Raw genomic sequence first — 24,670 nt, 5'->3', positions numbered from 1 at the left:
CATATTTGTGATCTTGTGATTGAGAGATGGGAGAAATGGAATGAACATAAAATGGGCAAGAACAGACGATAATAAGATCATGTAAATTAATGACACAATATCCCAACCCTCAGAAGAGGAGGGCAAGTAATACAAATAGCTATTTTATTTACATAAATGATACTTAAAATTAATTTCTTTAAAAGAAAATTGAAGTCTGTGAACTTTTATGATCTACCCTGTCCAAGTGCCCTGCACCCCTTTACATTTAGGGGCACATCCCAGCTATATAAAGAGCAAGAGCGTTTGTTGTACATGATGACTACAATGGCCCAGAAATTCGGGTCTCCACGGGTGAGTACGCACGGGGTACTCACCCGTAAGCCCAATGGAAGTGCCGATTTCCTGCATGCACTGCGCATGCGCGGGAAACTGGCACTTCCGTTCCCCTGAAAGAAGGGGTTCAGAGGTCGAACGTGTGTGCAGGGGGAGGCTGCGCGTGTGCATCGAACTCATGTTTTTTTTGCAGGTTTTCCCGAGAGGGTAAGTTTCCAGGAGTTACACATATAAAAAGCAGTCGCAAGGCCTGCTTTTTACAAGGTAAGTGGTGAATTAATTAAAATTAAAACATTTTTTCCACAGGTTTATTATTTTTAAATACTTTAAAGAAAGGTAAGTTTATTTTAAGCCCTGTTAGAAAATAAAATTATTTTTTTCAAAAATTTAAATTATTGTTTAAAATAGTTATTTCATGTAATTTATAGTTTATTTAAAAAATGTGATTTAAAAAAAAATTATTTGAAGATTTAGTGATGTTTTGGGGCTTATAGTATTTATAAGTTTGACAGGTCTTCCTGTCAAACTTATGAATGAAGCATTCCCTGTTACCATTGGCTCTCCATGGCCCATGTGATCCCAGGGGACGCATCGAACTAACTGCGCCCCTGGGATATGCAAGCACTGCGCGCCGGCAGTTGGAGCAGGCCCAGGATCGCAATTCCACGGGGCTCACAGCTCAACGGCCGGCGCGCTAGGTAAGTGCAGGTCGGGGGCTTGCACCCGTGGGAAGCCCCCGACCCGAATTTCTGGGCCAATGACTCCTCTGAGTCTGAAGATTGTGGGTTCAAGTCCCACTCCAGAGACTCGAGCACAAAAATCTAGGCTGACACTCCAGTGCAGTGCTGAGGGAGTGCTGCACTGTCAGAGGTGCCGTCCTTCAGATGAGACGTTAAACCGAGGCCCCATCTGCTCTCTCAGGTGGACGTAAAAGATCTCATATTTCAAAGAAGAGCAGGGGAGTTATCCCTGGTGTCCTGGCCAATATTTATCCCTCAATCAACATCACTAAAAACAGATAATCTGGTCATTATCACATTGCTGTTTGTGGGAGCTTGCTGTGTGCAGATTGGCTGCCGCATTTCCTACATTACAACAGTGACCACACTTCAAAAAAGTACTACATTGGCTGTAAAGCGCTTTGGGACGTCTGGTGGTGGTGAAAGGCGCTATATAAATGCAAGTCTTCCTTTACAATGTGGTGTTTTATGAGAACAAATCTGCCTTTGTCAGAGGTGCCAGCCCAAAGGAGCTGAACTCAGGGGATCGGTATCTAGATCTGCTTTAACTACAGCATGCCAGGAATCGAGAGGCAGAAAAGAAATCCCTCAAATGTTCCATTGGCAAATTTTAATCAGGTTTACAACAAACGTGTCATTGGTGGCGTCACAGAACGGTTGCCCTGGAGATGACGCTCTCTTCCCCATTTAAAAAGAGGATGTGGACAGCAGCAGCAAGCTGCATCGAGATCTCCCTTCGGGTGGGGGTGGGAAGAGGAAAATCCAAAAACAAGCTGCTTTTTGAGTAGTGAAAATAGATTGCAGAGGCGTTGTGCTACGGATAGCGGCAGTGGCTGCCTGTGCCTGTGGCGCTCAGTGAGCACTGAGGGCTTTGCCTCCTCCGGGGAGGGTTCGGGGACCAGACCAGACCATGCTCCTCCTCCGCCTGCTGCACCAGAGCAGCGCTCGCTGCCACCTTCCGACCTTTTCCCGAGCACCCGCCAGGTGGCGGCCTCACCCCAATAGGTGCGTACATTGCTCAGCGATCAGTGCAGCCGCCCCATCCATTGATATCGTTGTTGCTGATTCATTAACATCACATTGCAGGCACATGGATTTAACATGAGGTCCGAAGGGGAAGCGCTCTGGTCCAGTCATCTGTAACTCTGCTTCACGTGAAGAGTGCAGTTGGTCTTGAATTCCCGTGTTCAATGCCACAGGAGATCAATTAATTAATATACATATATCAGTGTAACTAATTCATCTTTCTTTTAACATTATTATCAATTTATAGCAATAAATTTTATCAATTAGCACCACTAAACCAATTCCCCGACCTGAAACGTTAACCCTGTTTCTCCCTCCACGGATGCTGCCTGGCCTGCTGAGTATTTCCAGCATTTTCTGTTGTTATTTCAGATTTCCAGCATCCGCAGTATTTTGCTATTATAAATTGTGAAGGGGTTTGATAGGGTAGACACAGAGAAGTTGTTTCCACTTGTGGGGGGTGTCCAAAACTAGGGGTCATAAATATAAGATAGTCACCAATAAATCCAGTAAGGAATCGATGAGAAACTTCTTTACCCAGAGAGTGGTTAGAATGTGGAACGTGCCAGCACAAGGAGTCGTTGAGGCGAACAGCATATGTGCATTTGAGGGGAAGCTCGATAAGTACGTGATGGAGAAAGGAATAGAAGCATATGCTGATTGGGTTAGATGTTAGACGGAGTAGGGTGGGAGGAAGCTTGTGTAAAGCATAAACACCGCACAGACAAGTTGGACTGAATGGTCTGTTTCTGTGCTGTAAATTATATGTGAATTGTATCACTATTCTAATTATGGATTATATTAACCAGTAAACACTACTAAAGGGAAGAGAAGATGGATTTCTGATGGATAATGACTGGGGTAAACATTCTGTAGGGATTCTCCCAATCTCCCACCATAAATTTGGTGGAAGGTTGGCTAAAACCCCGAAGAACAGTTTCTCTGGGGTTTCTGTCAGTCTTTTGCCAAAGTTATGGCAGGAGATCCGGAGAACCCACACTAAAATTCTACCCCATCGCTTGGTGTAGCATTGGGCTATGCAGACCAAAATATCAAGAATTGATTCTTAGTCAGTACTGGTCTAGTTCACCTCAGCTGAGGGAACAACAGTTGGCCTGAGGAGATTCTGTGTAAGGAAAGAGGAAAGAAATCAGCTTGGAATCCCTTTAGAACACAGAAGATAGGAGCAGGAGTAGGCCATTGGGCCCCTCGAGCCTGCTCCGCCATTCAATGCGATCATGGCTGATCATCCAAATTCAGTACCCTGTCCCTGCTTTCTCCCCATACCCCTTGATCCCTTTAGCCTTAAGAAATATATCCAACTCCTTCTTGAATATATTTAATGAACTGGCCTCCACCGCCTTCTGTGGTAGAGAGTTCCACAGGTTCACCACTCCTCTGGGTGAAGAAATTCCTCCTCATTTCTGTCCTAAATGGCCTACCCTTTATCCTTAGACTGTGTCCCCTGGTTCTGGACTCCCCGACCATCGGGAACATCCTTCCTGCATCTAGCCTGTCCAGTCCTGTCAGAATTTTATAAGTTTCAATGAGATCACCTCTCATTCTTCTAAACTCCAGCGAGTACAAGCCCAATTGACCCAATCTCTCCTCATACGTCATTCCTGCCATCCCAGGTATCAGCCTGGTGAATCTTCGCTGAACTCCTTCCATGGCAAGAACATCCTTCCTCAGATAAGGCGACCAAAACTGCACACAATACTCAAGATGTGGTCTCACCAAGGCGCTGTACAACTGCAGCAAGACATCCTTGTTCCTGTACTCGAACCCTCTTGCTACGAAGGCCAACATACCATTTGCCTTCTTAACCGCCTGCTGCACCTGCATGCTTACCTTCAGCGACTGGTGCACAAGGACACCCAGGTCTTGTTGCACTTCCCCTTCTCCCAATCTATTGCCATTTAGATAATAATCTGCCTTCCTGTTTTTGCCACCAAAGTGGACAACCTCACATTTATCCACATTATATTGCATCTGCCATGTTTCTGCCCAATCACCCAACATGTCCAAATCATCCTGGAGTTTCTCGACATCCTCCTCACAGCACACACGCCCACCCAGCTTTGTGTCGTCTGCAAATTTGGAGATATTACATCTAGTTCCCTTGTCTAGATCATTAATATATATTGTGAATAGCTGGGGTCCAAGGACAGATCCCTGCGGTACCCCACTAGTCACTGCCTGCCACTCGGAAGAAGACCCGTTTATTCCAACTCTTTGCTTTCTGTCTGCCAACCAGTTCTCTATCCAAGTCAATACCTTACCCCCCATCCCATATGCCTTAACTTTACACGCTAATCTCTTCTGCGGGACCTTTTCCCTACAAATACAAATGCTGATTTCTTTCAGTTCCTCCCTTTCATCAGACCCTATGTTCCCCGGCATCTCTGGGAGGTTACTTGTGTCCTCCTTTGTGAAGACAGAACCAAAATATGTATTTAGTTGGTCTGCCATTTCTAAACATTGACAGGACTGAAGCTGTCCCACTTGGCTGTTACCAGAAAGTCCCCACCTTGGACTGGATTAGTTATACACACCTTCATCGGAAAAACACATACATGCCCAATCACACCAAAAGTAAGAAAACCTGTATTGCAAGGATATAATAAATAATACCAGACACCTATCAGTGACATATGTGCAAGGTAGCCTTTCTGTTTAATGTTTCTTCTGGTAAATTATTTCCCTTCCCTTTGCAGGCAGATGCCAGAGTCTTTGCTCAAGACTTCACCACTTGGCACAATTCAACTCAGAATGGGCATTGAACGGCTTTGTCCTCACTCTGAGGCTAAGCATTTCTACTTTAATATTCAGTGTCACTGCACTGTGCCATGAGTGTGGGAATTTAAACCATAAACCAGTCAGGGGATGGGAACATAGGAACAGGAGTAGGCCATTTAGCCCCTCGAGCCTCTCCTGCCATTCAGTGAGATCATGGTTGATCTGTGACCTAATTCCATAGACCCACGCGTACCACATATCCCTTTATATCTTTGGTTAACAAAAATCTGTCAATCTCAGATTAAAATGAACAATTGACACAGCCTCAATTGCCATTTGTAGAAGAGAGTTCCAAACTTCTACCATCCTTTGCATGTAGAAGTGTTTCCTAACTTCACTCCTGAATGATCTGGCTTTAATTTTTAGGCTATATTCCCTGGTCCTAGAATCCCCAATCAGCGGAAATAGTTTCTCTCTATCTAACCGATTAGTTCCCCTTAATAAAACTTCGATCAAATCACCCCTTAACCTTCTAAATTCCAGGGAATACAACCCTAGTTTGTGTAATCGCTCCTTGTAATTTAACCCTTGGAGTCCGGGTATCATTCTGGTAAACCTATGCTGCACTCCCTCCAAGGCCATATATCCTTCCGAAGGTGTGGTGCCCAGAGCTGCTCACAGTACTCCAGGTGTGGTCCAACCAGGGCTTTGTATAGCTGCAGCATGACTTCTAACTCCTTGGGGGAGAAATTGGGTATAGCCCCGCTCGGGGCGCTAGAATTGGCGATGCGCAAATTTTATCGCCAGGCGCAACTTATCGCCACCTCCAGCGATATTGGGTTGCTGCGTCCCTGAGGGTGATTGCGGCATTAAATCAGGCGCTGCACGGGACTCCTAAGGTGCTAACCTGGCGGCGCTACTCAATATCTGGGCGGACGGGCGCAGCGCAGGTGCTGTCAATAATCGATGACCACGAGACATGCAGGCGCCGGCCAGCTCTTAAAGGGGTGGGTCATTTAGGTTCAGCAGCCAGACTCATCGCCCTGTAGGCCTCAATTTCGGCGCTGTGCAAACTGAGGCGTTGCAAACTTTGACAAGATGGAGAGGGTGAGGCAGAGAGTGGAGCGCTTTTCCCAAAGGGCATTGGATGCTTTGGTTGACGCAGTGGAGCGCCGGCGAGCAGTGCTGTACCCTGACAATGGCAAGAGGCCTCCTCAGAACGAGTACCGCAGAGCTTGGAGGGACGTTTGTCAAAGAGTCAACTCCAGCAGCGTGGCGCCCAGGACTCCTGTGCAATGCAGGAAGAAGTTCAACGATCTCACTCAGGTCGTTAGGGTGAGTGGCTTGTTGGCAATCTTCTTCATCCCTCCATCTGCACCTGACTTTATGGCCAGAGGGTGCACGATGCCCCAATGGCCATCTGTCAGCCAGGACCCATGGCCCTTTCTGGGAACGCACACGCACATTCAATTCAGGGCATACTGTAAGGGCTGATCCACCATGGGGGGGCATGAGATGACAACTCAGGGCATACTGTAAGGGCTGATCCACCATGGGGGTGCATGACATGACAACTCAGGGCATACTGTAAGGGCTGATCCACCATGGGGGGGCATGAGATGACAACTCAGGGTAGCATGTTTCAGAACTTCCCGTCCTTTCTCCTGCAGGGCAAGCTGGCCAGGAACCGGAGGGAACAGAATCGTACTGGCGGGGGCCCTCCTCAGCTGCAGGAACTGACGGACCTGGAGGAAAGAGTCCACCAGATTGCTGGAGGCCGGATGATAGGTCCTGTCACCACTGGAGCTGCCGACCCCATTGTGCACAGCGATGGTAAGGTCAACACCTTTTTGAACTCTCTCCTTCCACTTGTTCCCCCCACCAGCATGCTTTTTCAGCCTGGACCCATGTCAGAGCATTGCAGCACTCTTGCATCCCTTGCTACCACCCTGGCCTTTCACTAAATCCACTCTTCAACCTCCCTGCTTTCAGATGCTGCATCACCAGCTCGGGAGCTGGGCCCTCTAGCTGCCAGGGACACTGACTCCGGAGGCGACGACCAGGAGGAAGCTGGACCATCCGTCCCACCCTCAGGCGAGCCAGCCCATCTGCAGACTGGGGATAGTGCTTCCTTGGAAGGGAGCGGGGGGGATGGATCTGAGGAGGAACCAGTTGCAGGAACCAGTGGCCTCCAGCAGCGCAAGGGGGGGAGGGAAGTTCGGGAGCCATTGTGCAGGACTTCGGGGCAGCACAGGAAAGGATTGTGCAGGACTTCGGGGCAGCACAGGAAAGGAGTGCCCAGGGCTTCGGGGCAGCCCTGGAAAGGAGTGCCCAGGGCTTTGAGGCAGCCCTGGAAAAGACTGCCCAGGGCGTTGCAACATCATTGGGAAGGACTGTCCAGGGCGTCGCGACATCATTGGAAAGGACTGTCCAGGGCGTCGCGACATCATTGGAAAGGACTGTCCAGGGCGTCGCGACATCACTGGAAAGGACTGTCCAGGGCTTCACCGATGCACTGGCACCTGCCACACAGTCCCTCGCTGGCCTCATGCAGAGGCAGATTGAGGCCACACAAGCACTGACTGCTGCCACCCTCCATGGTTCAGGCAGGATTACCCGGGGCCCTTGCAGCACCACATCAGGCCAGCAATCTGTGGACCAGCCGATGGGTCCGCATGCTGCGGTGCTGCCCTGTCAGAGTGCCAGTGTGTCGGCCGACCACGGAGCTGGTGTCCGCTCTCAGGATGTCAGCATTCCTGATGCCAACGCTGGCACGTCTCCACTGCAGCTGCCATCACCTGCAGGACAGACTGCTTCCACCCATGCCCAATTGGAGCAGTCAGCATCCGGCCCCTCCAAGCCCAGAGTCCGCCCAGGCCATCCCTCAGGGGCATCAGCGCGTTCGGACAGTCAGCAGGTGTTCCCCGGCCTTCATGCAGCCACTGGGGTCCCATTACGGAGGAGCTGCAGGGAGGGAAGGGGCCGTTCTCGCAAGAGAAGTAGATCTCCATCAAAGGGGAAAGAGTAGGAGGAGCTGCAGAAACATCCTATTTCTAGAAATCAAGGCCGTGGATGGTGGTCTGAATGTTAGTCATGTTTTGGATAGTCTCCCGGGTGTGCGAGCATGTGTTCTGAATGTTACTCATGTTTTGGATAGTCTCCCGGGTGTGCGAGTCACTTATGTGTTAGTTTGTTAGTTAAGCTTTCAGTTGCCATTGCTTTGTCATGTTGGAAGGAAGCACAGTTTTCAAAATAAACAAAGAATTTTAATGTCATTGGCCATGTCTGCTATTTACAATCATTGTGGCCTTCATAGGCTTTGGGTTATCCGAATGGTTCCATTCGTGGTCTTCCAATGGCACCAAGCAGTCCGTGACAGGGGCCTAGAACCGACTCCTTATCAGCCTCAGACGGACGCCCCTTCCACTTTCTTCGACCCTCCCGTCTTGGTCCTCCTCCTCCTCCTCCTCCTGCTCCTCCTCCTGCTCCTCCTCCTCCTCTGCTGGTCCTTCAATGTCTGCTGGCATTGGCTGGGTGCGCAGGGTGGCGAGGTTATGGAGCATGCAGCAGACAATGACGAAGTGGGAGACTCTCTCTGGTGAGTACTGCAAGGCTCCTCCCGAATGGTCCAAACAGCGGAACCGCTGCTTGAGCATGCCGATTGTGTGCTCCACAATGTTCCTCGTCGCCTGATGGCTGACGTTGTAGTGCTCTTCTGCAGGGGTGCTGGGCGTACGGAGCGGGGTCATCAGCCATGGGCACAGTGGATAGCCCTTGTCGCCGAGAAGCCAGCCTTCTGGGTGAGCCGGGGCCTCGAAAAGGTCAGCGACTGAAGTCTGGCGCAGAATGAAAGCGTCGTAGCTGCTGCCTGGGAACTGTGCATTGACCGCCAGGATCAGCTGTCGGTGGTCACAGACCAGCTGCACATTCAAGGAGTGGAACCCCTTGCGGTTGCGGAACTCCTCAGGATTCTGTACAGGCGCCCGCAAAGCCATGTGCGTGCAGTCAATGGCGCCCTGCACCACGGGGAAGTGCGCTATTGCCGCGAAGCCCCCTGCGTGCTCCTGCTGCTTCTCCGGTGTCACATTGAAGGAGATGTACTGACGCCGCCTTTTAAACAGGGCATCTGTAACCTGCTGGATGCAGCTATGCACCGCAAACTGGGATATGTTGGCAATGTCCCCAGTTGCTGACTGGAAGGAGCCGGTCGCATAGGAATTCAATGCCACTGTTATCTTCACAGCCACCGACAGAGAGGTCCTGCACCTTATCTGTGGCTGCAGATCTTCCTGAATCAGGTGGCACAGCTCAGTCACCACCTCCTTTCGGAATCGCAGCCTCCTAACACACTGCTCCTCCGACATGTTGAGGTAAGAGAACTGCTGCCTGAATACCCTGGCAGCGCAAGGTCTGGTGTGGCGACGTCTGTTGGCCCTCCTCCGTCTGGCCCTCTCTCCCTCCATCCCTGTGCCCTTTCAAGATGGTCGAGCAGCAGGACGTTCCCCTCCAAAGCAGCCCCCATAATAATAGGTCAGCAGAAATTAAAAAGTGTGTAAGCGCTCACCAGCAGCAGGGTGATGGTATGAAGGCTGAAGGTCCTCTGGCAGCGCTGGGTCAGTAGTGAAATGGCTCAGAGTTCAACTGTTCCAATCTGTGTAAATCACAAATAAGTTGTGCTCCCAAAATGGCTGCTGCTTTTATACCAGTGCAGTGCCCTTTAAATAGCGCCCCCTAAGCCCGAGAGCCACTGGGGAACGTTCCTGGAAGCTGTCCTTATTAGTGCAGGGCGGAACAGAGGGGGGCACCACTGAATTTCCAGTCCGGGGTGCCAAGAAAGCATTGCACACTGAAATGACGTCATGATCTGCCTGCGCCCGGGTGCGGGCGCTAAGACATAGCGCTGGTGCTAAAATACCACTCAATATGGCGAGAGGCGCTGGGTTCACTGCGCCCGGCCAAAATTTGGGTCACGCCACAATTCTCGGCCTCTTTAGGCGCTAATCGCTGGCGCTAGCAACCGAATTTCTCCCCCCTTGTATTTTAGTCCTGTAGATATAAAGGCCAGCATTCCATTAGCCTTTTTGATTATTTTTTGTACCTGTCCATGCCATTTTAATGGACCCCTAAGTCTCTTTGGACCTCCACTGTTTCCAGCTTTTCATCATTTAGAAAGTACTCTGATCTATCCTTTTTAAGTCCAAAGTGGATGACCTCACATTTGTCTATATTGAAATCCATTTGCCACAGTTTTGACCATTCGCTTAATCTATTAATATCTCTTTGTAATTTTATCCATCTACACAGCTTACAATGCAGTCTATCTTTGTGTCATCGGCAAACTTGGATATGTGGCTCTCTATCCCATCATCTAAGTCATGAATAAATATGGTGAATAGTTGAGGCCCCAACACAGATCCCTGCGGGACACCACTAGTCACATCCTGCCAATTAGAGTACCTGCCCATTATCCTTACTGCCTGTCTCCTGTCGCTCAGCCAATTTCCTAACCAGGTCAATAATTTGCCTTCAATTCCATGAGCTTCAATCTCAGATGGATGAATCTAAAAAAAATTAAGTTTACAAAATCAATTCTTTGGAACGCTATTGTCATGGCCTGCTTTAAAATCAGTTATCGTTAAACCGTTAAATTTGGTGTAAAATGCCAAAATACCTCTGTAAAAATATAGATGTGTCTGGTAATCTCTGTGCAATACTGATTTTTTTTTGATATTCTCTATATATTGTGTTCCTTTTTTTCAGCAGTATTTTACCTGTAATGTTTTTTCCAACCTTCCAGTTTAATGTCCACTATGCAAGTGAAATAAAAATGGTGAGCCAAACTGTTGAAACTTTATGTGAGCTTTACATATAATGTGCATTTTTATTTTATAAATAAAAGAGGTAACAGAATTATACAAGTTTGCTTTGGACTCTATTGCCTACCTTATCTGATGATCAAAATATTCAGTTACTTATTAAGTCTGGATCCAGCACCCTTGTCCTTTCTGACCTCCATGGTCTCCTTGCTGCCAATTCAAATTCCTCATCCTCATTTATAAATCCCTCTGGTCTCATCATAGCCTACCCCTTTAGTCCCTGTCCATGACTTTGGTTCTCTGACTCTGAACTCCTGTGCATTGCCCCGATCCGCTTTGTTTCACCCAACTCCACTATTGGTGACAGAGCCTTTAGCATCTCAGCCACATTGTCTGGAGTTCCCTCACTAAACCTTTCTGCCTTGCAACTTCTCTCCTTGCCTTAAAAACCTACTCAAAACCTATATTTTCGACCAAGCATTTGGTCATCTCTCTTAACCTTTACTACTCCATAGTGCTTGTTTTTCTCTAATGGGGCATTTACTATGTTAAATGTACTATATAAATGTAAGTTGTTGTTGAATTCCATTAATAATTCAGGAATTCAAATGCAATGTATATTTCCTGTGAAAATGTTTTAACCAGTTTTAACCAGTATCACTGTGTAGCTCCTGTATTTCTACCAATGTGAAGTTATCCACTTTGGTAGAAAAAACAGAAAGGCAGAGTATTTCCTAAATGGTGAAAGATTGGGGAATGCAGATGCTCAAAGGGACCTGGGTGTCCTTGTACATGAGTCACTGAAAGTGAATGTGCAGGTGCAGCAAGCTATTAGGAAGGCAAATGGTATGCTGGCCTTCATTATAAGAGGATTTGAGTACAGGAGTAAAAAAGTCTTACTCCAATTATATAGGGCCTTGATGAGACCACACCTGGAGTACTGTGTTCAATTTTGGTCTCCTTACCTAAGGAAGGATATAGTTGCCATAGAGGGAGTGCAACGAAGGTTCACGAGATTAATTCCTGGGATGGCGGGACTGTCGTATGAGAAGAGATTGAGTAAACTAGGCCTGTATTCTCTTGAATTCAGAAGAATGAGAGGGGATCTCATTGAAGCATACAAAATTATTACAGGGCTTGATAGGGTGGATGCTGGGAGAATGTTTCCCTCAGCTGGGGAGTCTAGGACCAGGGGCCACAGCCTCAGGATAAAGGGTAGGCCATTCAGGACTGAGATGAGAAGAAATTTCTTCACACTGAGGGTGGTGAATCTTTGGAATTCTCTACCCCAGAGGGCTGTGGAGGCTCAGTCATGGGTATATTCAAATCAGAAGGCGATAGATTTCTGACAAGTAAGGGCATCAAGGGATATGGCGATAGGGCCGGTGAATGGAGTTGAGGCAGAAGATCAGCCATGATCTCATTGAATGGCGGAGCAGGCTCAAAGGGCCGAATGGCCTACTCCTGCTCCTATTTCGTATGTTCTTATGTTCCCTTGTGATATTCAGAAGCCTTCTGAACATGGTAGTTTGTATTTTTTTAATAGCTACAATCGTTTGGCAAGTTCTTTTTGAATCCAGCATGATTCACCCATTTTTTAATGGTAATGTTGAGGACCCATTTTGAGTCAGCACCAGTTGGGTACAGTATGGCAGTTGCAGGATAAGTTACTTGTTATTGAACAGTATAGCTTAACCCTCTACTGCACCACTATGAATGTTTCCATTCCTCACACCAGCCAGCCTTATGGCCTTCTGAGTGAGATTGCCAATATTTGTCAGTGAGCCATTATAGACTTGTGTTCACTGGGAAGTACTTTGAGAGTGACTAAATTTATTTTATTTGGGACCCTTGCAGCTGGGAGAAAGAGGAGACATTCATTCCATTAATCGCAGCTGGAAATGAACTTTTCTTTTGGGACAGAATGGGGAATGTTGCAACACTGTCTAGTCGCCCTCTGAATTTTCCTTTGATAGCACAGCTGAGATTGGGAATTTGCCCTGGAACGAGTCATGAGTGTGAGCTCAGCCTGTTGGAACCATCAGTGTATTGCACGGCTGCACTGCACCATCCTGTCTCCACCAAGCCTCCCTGTGCTTTATGATTCATAGAAAGTCCTCATTAGAGAAGCACAACCCCCAGTCAGGGTTTTGTGTAACTGCTTCCATAGAGACTGCTTCTATTTGGAAGACTAAAGTGAATCCTATAGTGGCTCATCAGATGCAGCTGTGTCTTATCAGATGTGAGTAGTAGGTGTTTATAACAGTTAGTTCTGGTGCCCGATTACATCAGCACATCTGAAGCACAGTAGTCTGGGAAATTGGCAACCGTGGCTCCCACCTGGTCTTATTAGTAATCCTGGGCCCCACCTGGCCTTATTAGTAACCTGGCCCCCACCTGGTCTTATTGGTAACCTGGCCCCCACCTGGTCTTATTTGTAACCTGGCCCCCACCTGGTCTTATTAGTAACCTGGCCCCCACCTGGTCTTATTAGTAACCTGGCCCCCACCTGGTCTTATTAGTAACCTGGCCCCCACCTGGTCTTATTAGTAACCCTGGCCCCCACCTGGTCTTATTAGTAACCCTGGCCCCCACCTGGTCTTATTAGTAACCCTGGCCCCCACCTGGTCTTGTTAGTAACCCTGCCCCCCACCTGGTCTTATTAGTAATCCTGGGCCCCACCTGGCCTTATTAGTAACCTGGCCCCCACCTGGTCTTATTAGTAACCTGGCCCCCACCTGGTCTTATTTGTAACCTGGCCCCCACCTGGTCTTATTAGTAACCTGGCCCCCACCTGGTCTTATTAGTAACCTGGCCCCCACCTGGTCTTATTAGTAACCTGGCCCCCACCTGGTCTTATTAGTAACCCTGGCCCCCACCTGGTCTTGTTAATAACCCTGGCCCCCACCTGGTCTTATTAGTAACCTGGCCCCCACCTGGTCTTATTAGTAACCTGGCCCCCACCTGGTCTTATTAGTAACCTGGCCCCCACCTGGTCTTATTAGTAACCCTGGCCCCCACCTGGTCTTATTAGTAACCTGGCCCCCACCTGGTCTTATTAGTAACCCTGGCCCCCACCTGGTCTTATTAGTAACCGGGCCCCCACCTGGTCTTATTAGTAACCTGGCCCCCACCTGGTCTTATTAGTAACCTGGTCCCCACCTGGCCTTATTAGTAACCTGGCCCCCACCTGGTCTTATTAGTAACCCTGGCCCCCACCTGGTCTTATTAGTAACCTGGCCCCCACCTGGCCTTATTAGTAACCTGGCCCCCACCTGGTCTTATTAGTAATCCTGGCCCCCACCTGGCCTTATTAGTAACCTAGCCCTCACCTGGTCTTATTAGAAACCTGGCCCCCACCTGGTCTTATTAGTAACCTGGCCCCCACCTGGTCTTATTAGTAACCTGGCCCCCACCTGGTCTTATTAGTAACCTGGCCCCCACCTGGTCTTATTAGTAACCTGGCCCCCACCTGGTCTTATTAGTAACCCTGGCCCCCACCTGGTCTTATTAGTAACCCTGGCCCCCACCTGGTCTTATTAGTAACCCTGGCCCCCACCTGGTCTTATTAGTAACCTGGCCCCCACCTGGTCTTATTAGTAACCCTGGCCCCCACCTGGTCTTATTAGTAACCTGGCCCCCACCTGGTCTTATTAGTAACCCTGGCCCCCACCTGGTCTTATTAGTAACCCTGGCCCCCACCTGGTCTTATTAGTAACCCTGGCCCCCACCTGGTCTTATTAGTAATCTGGCCCCCACCTGGTCTTATTAGTAACTGGCCCCCACCTGGTCTTATTAGTAACCCTGGCCCCCACCTGGTCTTATTAGTAACCTGGCCCCCACCTGGTCTTATTAGTAACTGGCCCCCACCTGGTCTTATTAGTAACCCTGGCCCCCACCTGGTCTTATTAGTAATCTGGCCCCCACCTGGTCTTATTAGTAACCTGGCCCCCACCTGGTCTTATTAGTAATCTGGCCCCCACCTGGTCTTATTAGTAATCCTGGCCCCCACCTGGTCTTATTAGTAATCTGGCCCCCACCTGGTCTTATTAGTAACCTGGCCCCCACCTGGTCTTATTAGTAATCTGGCCCCCACCTGGTCTTATTAGTAACCTGGCCCCCACCTGGTCTTATTAGTAACCTGGCCCCCACCTGGTCTTATTAGTAATCCTGGCCCCCACCTGGTCTTATTAGTAATCTGGCCCCCACCTGGTCTTATTAGTAACCTGGCCCCCACCTGGTCTTATTAGTAATCTGGCCCCCACCTGGTCTTATTAGTAACCTAGCCCTCACCTGGTCTTATTAGTAACTGGCCCCCACCTGGTCTTATTAGTAACCTGGCCCCCACCTGGTCTTTTTAGTAACCCTGGCCCCCACCTGGTCTTATTGGTAACCTGGCCCCCACCTGGTATTATTAGTAACCTGGCCCCCACCTGGTCTTATTACTAACCTGGCCCCCACCTGGTCTTATTAGTAACCCTGGCCCCCACCTGGTCTTATTAGTAACCCTGGCCCCCACCTGGCCTTATTAGTAACCTGGCCCCCACCTGGCCTTATTAGTAATCTGGCCCCCACCTGGTCTCACTAGTAACCTGGCCCCCACCTGGTCTTATTAGTAACCTGGCCCCCACCTGGTCTTATTAGTAACCCTGGCCCCCACCTGGTCTTATTAGTAACCTGGCCCCCACCTGGTCTTATTAGTAACCTGGCCCCCACCTAGTCTTATTAGTAACCCTGGTGTCCACCTGGTCTTATTAGTAACCTGGCCCCCACCTGGCCTTATTAGTAACCTGGCCCCCACCTGGTCTTATTAGTAACTGGCCCCCACCTGGTCTTATTAGTAACCTGGCCCCCACCTGGTCTTATTAGTAACCCTGGCCCCCACCTGGTCTTGTTAGTAACCCTGGCCCCCACCTGGTCTTATTAGTAACCTGGCCCCCACCTGGCCTTATTAGTAACCTGGCCCCCCACCTGGTCTTATTAGTAACCTGGCCCCCCACCTGGTCTTATTAGTAACTGGCCCCCACCTGGTCTTATTAGTAACCGGGCCCCCACCTGGTCTTATTAGTAACCCTGGCCCCCACCTGGTCTTATTAGTAATCTGGCCCTCACCTGGTCTTATTAGTAACCTGGCCCCCACCTGGTCTTATTAGTAACCTGGCCCCCACCTGGTCTTATTAGTAATCTGGCCCTCACCTGGTCTTATTAGTAACCTGGCCCCCACCTGGTCTTATTAGTAACCTGGCCCCCACCTGGTCTTATTAGTAACCTGGCCCCCACCTGGTCGTATTAGTAACCCTGGCCCCCACCTGGTCTTATTAGTAATCTGGCCCTCACCTGGTCTTATTAGTAACCTGGCCCCCACCTGGTCTTATTAGTAACCTGGCCCCCACCTGGTCTTATTAGTAATCTGGCCCTCACCTGGTCTTATTAGTAACCTGGCCCCCACCTGGTCTTATTAGTAATCTGGCCCTCACCTGGTCTTATTAGTAACCCTGGCCCCCACCTGGTCTTATTAGTAACCTGGCCCCCACCTGGTCTTATTAGTAATCTGGCCCTCACCTGGTCTTATTAGTAACCCTGGCCCCCACCTGGTCTTATTAGTAATCTGGCCCTCACCTGGTCTTATTAGTAACCCTGGCCCTCACCTGGTCTTATTAGTAACCCTGGCCCCCACCTGGTCTTATTAGTAATCTGGCCCTCACCTGGTCTTATTAGTAACCTGGCCCCCACCTGGCCTTATTAGTAACCCTGGCCCCCACCTGGTCATATTAGTAACCTGGCCCTCACCTGGTCTTAACCCTGGTGTCCACCTCCCACCTCCCCCATTTTCTCAATTCGATAGAAGTAGCTATGCAAGTTAGATATAGGGAGTAGGACATCTTAAGTGATGTCATAAGATTAATACTGAAGCTATAACTTACAGAATTAACTATTGTGTTTTTATTAATATTTCTTTTGGTGTCATATTCAGTTACATTTTCCTGTTGAAAGCACAATTTAATATCTCTGCAAACTGGTTACAAATAGTAAGCTTTTTGTAAATTTTGAGCTCATCAAGTGCTGGGGAATGAAAACTTTTCCTTTTAGACATTTGGAGGACCATCCTGTAGCCGCTCTGAGTGAAAATTACAAGTTGGTGCTAATTAAGGCCAAATTCGGCGCAATATTTGTGTGTGTGTTTGTTATAAAGATCTGGGTTGAGACTGTCCAAATTCATTCCACATGGGACCCTTGCAGCCCAGAAACAAAGGAAGCTTTTCATCCCATCAGTCAAGGCTGAAATGGAACCCAGCTTCCAAAGGTGTTGGTGTTTAACCTACTGCACCATCCAGTTCCCCCTCAGAAATAATAAGCATAAAGTAGCAAACAGTAACCACAATTCACAAATGATCATGCAGTTGAAATTATTGGAAGAATATTGAGATAATTCTAGATCTGAAAAGTAATAATGCAACTTAATATTTAATTGTCTATATACTGAAAAAAAATCTTACTGATTGCTATATAGCTCCTCCGCCTCTACAATCAAGAAATATTCCTGGGTGTTTTGTTTAAATAATGTGATTATCTTCCTCTGTAGGAGTCAATATCCTTTGGTGTAAACATTTTTAAAGGCAAAATCAGCACTGAACAAGTTTTTCCCTATCCATCAGGTGAGCAGTTTAGTGTCGTGGGAAAGAAAGCATGTTTATAAATTCTTTTTTGATTATTCCCCAAATGTATAAACTTGTACAGATATGCAAGAGACCCTGGCACATACAGGAACTACATAGGATTACATAGGATATACGGCACAGAAACAGGCCATTCGGCCCAACCAGTCCATGCCGGCGTTTATGCTCCACTCAAGCCTCCTCCCGTCTTTCCTCATCTAAATCTATCAGCATACTGAAAACTGCCAATCACACTATTTTGAGATGGTGAGAGCTGAAGTATATATTTGGCACTTAGGGCTCAATTTAACTGGATTCCCTGTTGAGATTATTAAAACTCCCTCAACCCCATCTCCCCTAAAGTGTGGTAATCAGAATTGTACTCAATACTCCAGCTAAGGCCTAACCAGTGATTTGTAAAGATTTAGCATGACTTCCTTGTTTTTGTATTTAATGCCCCTATTTACAAAGCCAAGTATTAACTTGCCTTGCCACCATCAGAGATTTGTGAATATGCACCCCCAGGTCTCTCTGCTCTTGCGCTCCCTTCAAAATAGTGCCATTTAGATTATACTCCCTCTCCACATTGTTTCTCCCAAGGTGCATCACTTCACACCTACCCGCATCTGCCATATAGAATCATAGAATGGTTACAGCACAGAAGGAGGCCATTCAGCCCGCTGAGCCTGCAGCTCTCTGCAAGAGCACTTCGACCAATCCCACTCCCCTGTCCTTTCCTCATAGCCCTGCAACTTTTCTTCCTTCAGATGCTTATCCAGTTCCCTTTTGAAAGCCACGATTGAATCTGCCTCCGCCACCCTTTCAGGCAGTGCATTCCCGATCCTAACTGTGAGGGAATATGCCATATTTCAGACAGATACACCATAATATGAACAGAATACTGATATTATTAATACAGAATATACTGGGTTTAAAAATCTAAAGCCTCAGAGACACAGGCTGCAAACAGAATACAGGCTCCTGAGATAAAGATCAGTCGATAACAAAGTTGTAAACAAGCTTTGAAATGGGAATTAGGTAAATGTACTAAAACAATGAAAGATTGAAGCAAACCATTGGTGCTTCCGAAAAGTCTATGGTTTGCAACCAACACAATGAAAATGCCCAGTTTAAAGTGGTAAGAGCTAACGCGTAAAACAGAAGCCATTGCTGTCATTGTTTTTATGATAGTTTTTGGAACATCTAAAGGTAGAGAAATAATTATGCATGCAACAGTTGAATTGATAGTAAGATAGAAAGCATTCAAACAGAGGTATCAATAAAGACAATTAGTTGACATCAGCAGAGAACTTCAAAGAAGAAACCACTGCCAAAAGGGTATAAAAATAAGACCTTTTCAACAGAAAGGCAGAACTCGCTGAACAGGCAAAGCGTTTCTCAACTCTTCAGAGGCATCTCTAAGTCTTTAACTATGAGTCTCGGGAAGTCAAAGTAATTGATTTTGGTGGATGTTCTGGATTTTAGAAATAAGTAAGAAATGTAATGAAGTAAAGATTTGAGAATAAGGATCTCTGAGAAATAAGAAATGTAAGCTATCTGTATTTTGAATTGTTAATGTTACGACTGAGTCAGCAGATGTTAAATGAAAGTCGGCTCTTAATTAAAATTATATGGGGGAAAAATTCAGTTGTTTCCGCCTCCCGTTAGTGCCTTAAGAGGGCGCTAATGGGGCGCAAAGCAACTAGCGCCCGGGCGCAGCGATGTTTGCGCTGCTCATGAAATTAACTAGACATTTTGCAGCGGTGCTAAACACCACCGCCACGATCTCCTGCGCCGGCAGATTGTGATGTCAGTCGAGTGCGCAATGCCCCGTTAGCGCCCCGGACCAGATATTGAGTGGCGCCCCCTGCCTTACTGCCTGCCGCTAGCAACGACAGGTTGAGGGGAGCGTTATGCTGTCAGAAAGGGACTAGGGGAGCGCTATTTAAAGGCGACCGCTTCCTGCCTTTTTTTGTCGGTGACATTTTTGCACCACGCATTTTGAGAGAGAGAGAGACTTCTGGAGAGATTCAACGCTGTGTGAAGGAGTTTTGAGTACTGAGCAGCACTTTGCATGTTTATTTTGATTTGCCCTTCCTTGCTTCACCAGCGCTCTGAGGTAGCGCCTCGCACCTCGGCCTTTGCGCCTTAAGACAGGTGTGAAGCACCTGATTTAGCGCTCCAATCATCTCCAGGGGCGCTAAAAGCCAACTTTGCTGTTGGAGGCGATAATTAGCGCCAGGCGTTAAACTTTGCGCATGGCCGATAATGGCGCCCCAAATGGGGCGATACTGAATTTTTCTCCCTATATTTTTAGAATTGTCTCAAAGAGTAATTCTGTATAAACTCGCGAACCCAAATTTTGTATACTCTTTTGTAAGGAGTTGCAGAATTCTGGGGGGTATTCCGGACCCTCATAATATCCGCAAGGTTACAGTCTAGTTCAACTTATTAAAAGTACTATCTGGAGGATGGTAATATCTTCAGTCGTTCCTTTCCTTTAGGGAGAGATAGCCTGAACCTTTAGACCCATTTAAGTGTCTTATGGAATTTGGCTATCTCTAACTTAAGTTGAGGGTGAATGTCTGGGGAATACGCCTGATCTGGGATAGCCCAAAAGGGCTAGGACTGTAATTTACCCTTCATAACCACTCACTGCGTAAAAACGTTTTCCCTCATGTGTCTGCCCATTTCACCAGGCTGTTTATGTTCTTCTGAAGCCTGCTACTTTCCTGCTCACTATTTACTATGTTGCCAAGTCTTGTATCATCAACAAACTTCAAAATTGTATACCCTATACCCAAGTGTTGTGTATTTTGAATGTTGTATTTGAATTGTCCCACATAGCTTACCGTAGTTGTGATGTGCAATGCACCATGGGAAATAGAGTGCATTAAGTGAGAGATTCTTCTGGAAGTAAAGATGGCTGTTAACTGAACTCTGTCTCCAGCGTACTCTTTTAATTGTTATACAAGCAAGGTTATTAACCTCTTGAGTTATAACACCAAGTTCAGGTCATTTATATATAACAAGAAAAACAATGGTCCTAGTACCGACCCCTGGGTGACCCCACTGCATACTTCTCTCCAGTCAGAAAGACATCTGTTCACCACTACTCTCTGCCTCCTATCCCATAGCTAATTGCATACGTTTGCGTGGGTTTCCTCCGGGTGCTCCGGTTTCCTCCCACAGTCCAAAGATGTGCGGGTTAGGTTGATTGGCTATGATAAAAAATTGACCCTTAGTGTTAGGGGGATTAAATACGTGGGGTTACGGGGATAGGGTGGGATATGTGTTGGTGTAGGGGTTACGGGGATCGGGTGGGATATGTGTCGGTGCAGGCTCGATGGGCCGAAATGGCCTCTATCTGCACTGTGAGGTTTCTGTGATTCTGTGATTCCAAGTTATCACTGTCCCTTTAATATCCTGTGCTTCTATTTTCTGAATAAATCTGTTCTGTAGTACTTTATCAAATGCCTTTTGAAATACAACAGCTACTGTACTCTCTGTTACTTCATCAAAGCACTCAATCAGGTTAGTCAACACGATTTGCCTTTAACAAATCCTTGCTGATTGTCCTTTATTAACCCATGCTTCTCCAAGTGAGAACTTATTTATTCCTTGACAGTAGTCTCTAGTAGTTTCCCCACCACTGACATTAGAATGATTGGCCTGTTAGACCAGGTTTATCTCACTCCCCTTTTTTGTGACGTAGTTTTTTTAAATTTTATTTTAAAAATCTCTCCATTTGTTCCTTCTGCCTTCAAGTACCCCTACCCGTCATGCATCCTGATTGACAAGAGTAGATAAGAACTTGTAGTTAGGCCTCTTCCAACGTCAGTCTAAAATTGGCCATGTACGTGAATAACCTAATATGATTTGCTGCCTGTGTTTTTTTTTCTCTCTTTCACTTACTGTAGGCTCTCTCACTCACATTTACGTTTGCTCAGTGCCTCCAGGTTGGTTGAAGTTGTGGACTGACAATGTGGGAATCATGAATGCAAACCCATGTCCTGTAAGAGAGTGGCAGGGAGACATTATTGTATTTATCACTGTGATTCCTGGAGAGTATTGCATGATTTCCATATCTATCAATGATGATGCAGAGCATACTGTTCATTGTCTGTGTCATCAGGCAGACAGGAAGTCAGGAAATGACTCTTATCAGCATGTTTTGCCGTGCAAAGAAAAGATTGATGGTTGCAGATTTCACAGGCACTATCATATTGCACAATAAACATTTCAAGTGTAATGGTTGTTCCGGTGTGCTCCTATCGTAAAAGGGCAGTGTCATCATAGTGATAAAGTGTCTTGCAAGATGCTATTGGTCAAGCTAACTCCTGCAAACAGCATTCTTCTCACCCTATATAAAGCTGTTTTATTAGCAAAAAGCACATGCACATTGCTGTTTTACATCTGACAGTAGAAATTTTGGGGGAGAAATTCGGCATCGCCCATTTTGAGGGGCGAATATCGGCTGGGCACAAAGTTTAGCGCCCGGCGCAAATTATCGCCGCCGACTGCAAAATTCGCCTCTCTTGCCCCTGGATGTGATTGGAGCGCTAAATCAGGCGCTACACACCTCTCTTAAGGTGCTAAGCCCGAGGAGCGAGGCACTACCTCAGAGGGCGGGCGCAGCGCAGGTGCTGTCAGTTAGCGATTGAACACAGACACACTGGCGCCGGTCAGTTCTTAAAGGGGAGGGTCGATCTTGCTCTGCAGCCACGCCCTGCTCACTGGAGCCTTGAGTCTCGGCCTGGACAGACCTGTGGTGAAATCTTCCAGCCAAGGACCATGGAGAGGGCCAGGGAGCGAGCACAGCGCTTCAGCGAGTGTGCCTTGGAGACTCTGGTTGGCGCGGTGGAGCGCAGAAGATCTCTACTGTACCCAGAGAGTGGCAGGAGGCCTTTGCCAAGCGAATACAGGAAAGCATGGAGGGAGGTGGCTCACAGAGTGACCTCAAGCAGCATGGTGCCTAGGACCCCTGTGCAATGCAGGAAAAAGTTCAACGACCTCACTCGGGTCGTCAGTGTGAGTGCCTTTTTCCAAAACCTCTTCATCCCTCCATCTCCACCTCACTTTATGGCCAGAGGGTCTTGAAAGCCCCAGTGCCCAGCACTCATCCAACACCTATGGCCCTTTCATGAAACACACACGCACATTCCACACTTTGCATACAGTAAGGGCTATTCAACCATTGGAGGCATTTCAGGCAAGATCATGGCTGCATACAGTAAGGGCTATTCAACCAAGGGAGGCATTTCAGGCAAGATCATGGCTGCATATAGTAAGGGCTATTCAACCATGGGAGGCATTTCAGGCAAGATCATGGCTGCATAGTAAGGGCTATTCAACCATGGGAGGCATTTCAGGCAAGATCATGGCTGCATACAGTAAGGGTTATTCAACCATGGGAGGCATTTCAGGCAAGATAATGGCTGCATAATTGCTCAGACGCTGTCCTTTTTCTTGCAGGCCAAGCTGACTCATAATAGGAGACAGCAGCAACGGACCGGTGGAGGGTGGCCTCACCTTCAAGCCCTCAGCAATCTTGAGCAGCGCATCCACAGGATTGTGGCAAGCCGGATGCTTGGTCCCGTCGCCACTGGAGACGCCGACCCCGTTCTGGCCAGCAATGGTAAGGTCATCACCTTTTTGTCCTCTCTCCTTCCACTTGTTCCTCACAACAGCAGCCTCTGACACTTTCAATCCAAATCAGTACATCGCTGCACTCATGTGTCCCTTGCTGCCACCCTGTCCTCACGCTAAAGCCACTCTTGTACCTCCCTGCTTTCAGATGGTGATTCACCAGGTGAGGAGACGGGCCCTCAAGCTGCCATTGGGAGTGAAGCTGAAGGCGAGGAGGAAGAGGAAGCCGGACCATCAGCGCAACCCTCTGCCGAGGCAGCCCATGCCCATACTGGGGACACGACTTCCCTGAAGGGGAGCGGGGGGGAATGGTCTGATGAGGGTGAAGCTCCAGGAGCCCGTGAGCTGCAGCAATGCGAGGGGGCCTTCTCCCCGGACGGAGAGTATGGCCTCGAGTCCTGCTGCACTGAACGCAGACGAGGAGCGGGTCCTCGCTGAAATGAGCGCCCAGGCGGAGCAAAGGCACACTGAGCTCATGGCTGCAGTGGCAAGGATGCTCGAATCCATTGAATCACTGGCAAGGAGTGTGGAGCACTTTGCTGGAGCACTGGCGGCTGCCATGCAAATGCTAAGTGCTGCAATGCAGTCAGTGGCTGGTCTCATGCAGACACAGATTGAGGTCACGCGAGCATTGACTGCTGCCATCCTCGCTGGATCGGGCAGATTTCCCCGGGGCTCTTACCGTGCCGCAGCAGGCCAGCAATCTGTGCTCCAGCAGATTGCTCCGCATGCTGAGGTGCTGCCCGGTCGGAGTGCCAGTGTGTCGGTCGAGCAGGGAGTTGCTGTTCTCACTCAAGATGACAGCATTCCTGCTGCCAACACTGTCACTTCCCCACTGCAGTTGCCACCACCTGTAGGACAGACTGCTGCTGCCCATGCAGAGTTGGAGCAGTCAGCAGCCGGGCCCTCCAGGCCCAGAGCTGGTCCAGGCCGTCCCTCAAGGGCATCTGCAGTCTCAGTTTCTGACACTCGGCAGCCTTCCCCCAGCCTTGCTGCAGCCACTGGGGTCCCATTATGGAGGAGCTGCAGGTTGGGAAGGGGGCAATTTCGCAAGGAAGGCAGATCACCCTTGAAGGGCAAAAAGTAGGGGGTGTCGCAAAATGCATTTCATTGTTTTATTGAAGGCCGAGGGTCGTGGTCAAATTTTTGTTACTGTTTTGGACATTGTCTCCAGGTTGTGAGAGCCAGTTATGTGAATGACTGCTTTTTTTTGTGTTTCTTTCTATTACTTTGTCATGTGGAAATGAGACACACAGAGTTTGTGGAATAAAGAAATGTCTGTATTCAAAATGTACATGTTTGGTCTTTGCACTCATTGTTGCCTTGACCGGCTTAGGGGTTGCGGGATGGTTTCATTCAGGTTGTTTGAATGGCAGAAGCCATTTCCTCAGAGGGGGCCTAGAAGCGACTTGCTATGAGCCTTTGATGGACGGCCCTTCCACTTTGTGCCTCCCTCCCGCCTTGGTGCTGCTGATGTTCATCCTCCTCCTCCTCCTCCTCCTCCTCCTCTGCTGCTGCTCCAATGTCTGGTGGCATTGGCTGGGTCCTGAGGATTGCCAGGTTATGCAGCACACAACAACAAAGTGGGAGACTCGCTCAGGCGAGTACTGCAGGGCTCCTCCAGAATGGTCCAGACAGTGGAACCGTTGCTTGAGCACACCAATTGTGTGCTCAACGATGTTCCTGGTAGCTTGATGGCTCTCATTGTATCGTAGCTCAGCAGGGGTGC

At 48.2% G+C, this 24,670-nt stretch overlaps 1 protein-coding gene across 1 annotated transcript in view; it reads left to right on the top strand.

Annotated features, from left to right (window-relative positions):
* Positions 1 to 6,977: 6,977 nt before the first annotated feature.
* LOC147115601 (very long-chain specific acyl-CoA dehydrogenase, mitochondrial-like) overlaps positions 6,978 to 24,670 on the top strand; it is a 76,217-nt gene continuing 58,524 nt past the window's right edge. The window contains exons 1-2 of the mRNA XM_085989981.1: positions 6,978 to 10,650; positions 17,220 to 17,292. Coding sequence (XP_085846107.1) covers positions 10,597 to 10,650; positions 17,220 to 17,292 — 127 coding nt within the window. The 5' untranslated portion in view covers positions 6,978 to 10,596. The remainder of the gene's footprint in view (positions 10,651 to 17,219; positions 17,293 to 24,670) is intronic.

Source organism: Somniosus microcephalus, chromosome 6, assembly GCF_052327205.1.
Source record: "Somniosus microcephalus isolate GS21.2 chromosome 6, FLI_Smic_1.0, whole genome shotgun sequence".
Taxonomy (NCBI): Eukaryota; Metazoa; Chordata; class Chondrichthyes; order Squaliformes; family Somniosidae; genus Somniosus; species Somniosus microcephalus.
This window is presented reverse-complemented; position numbering and strand designations above follow the sequence as displayed.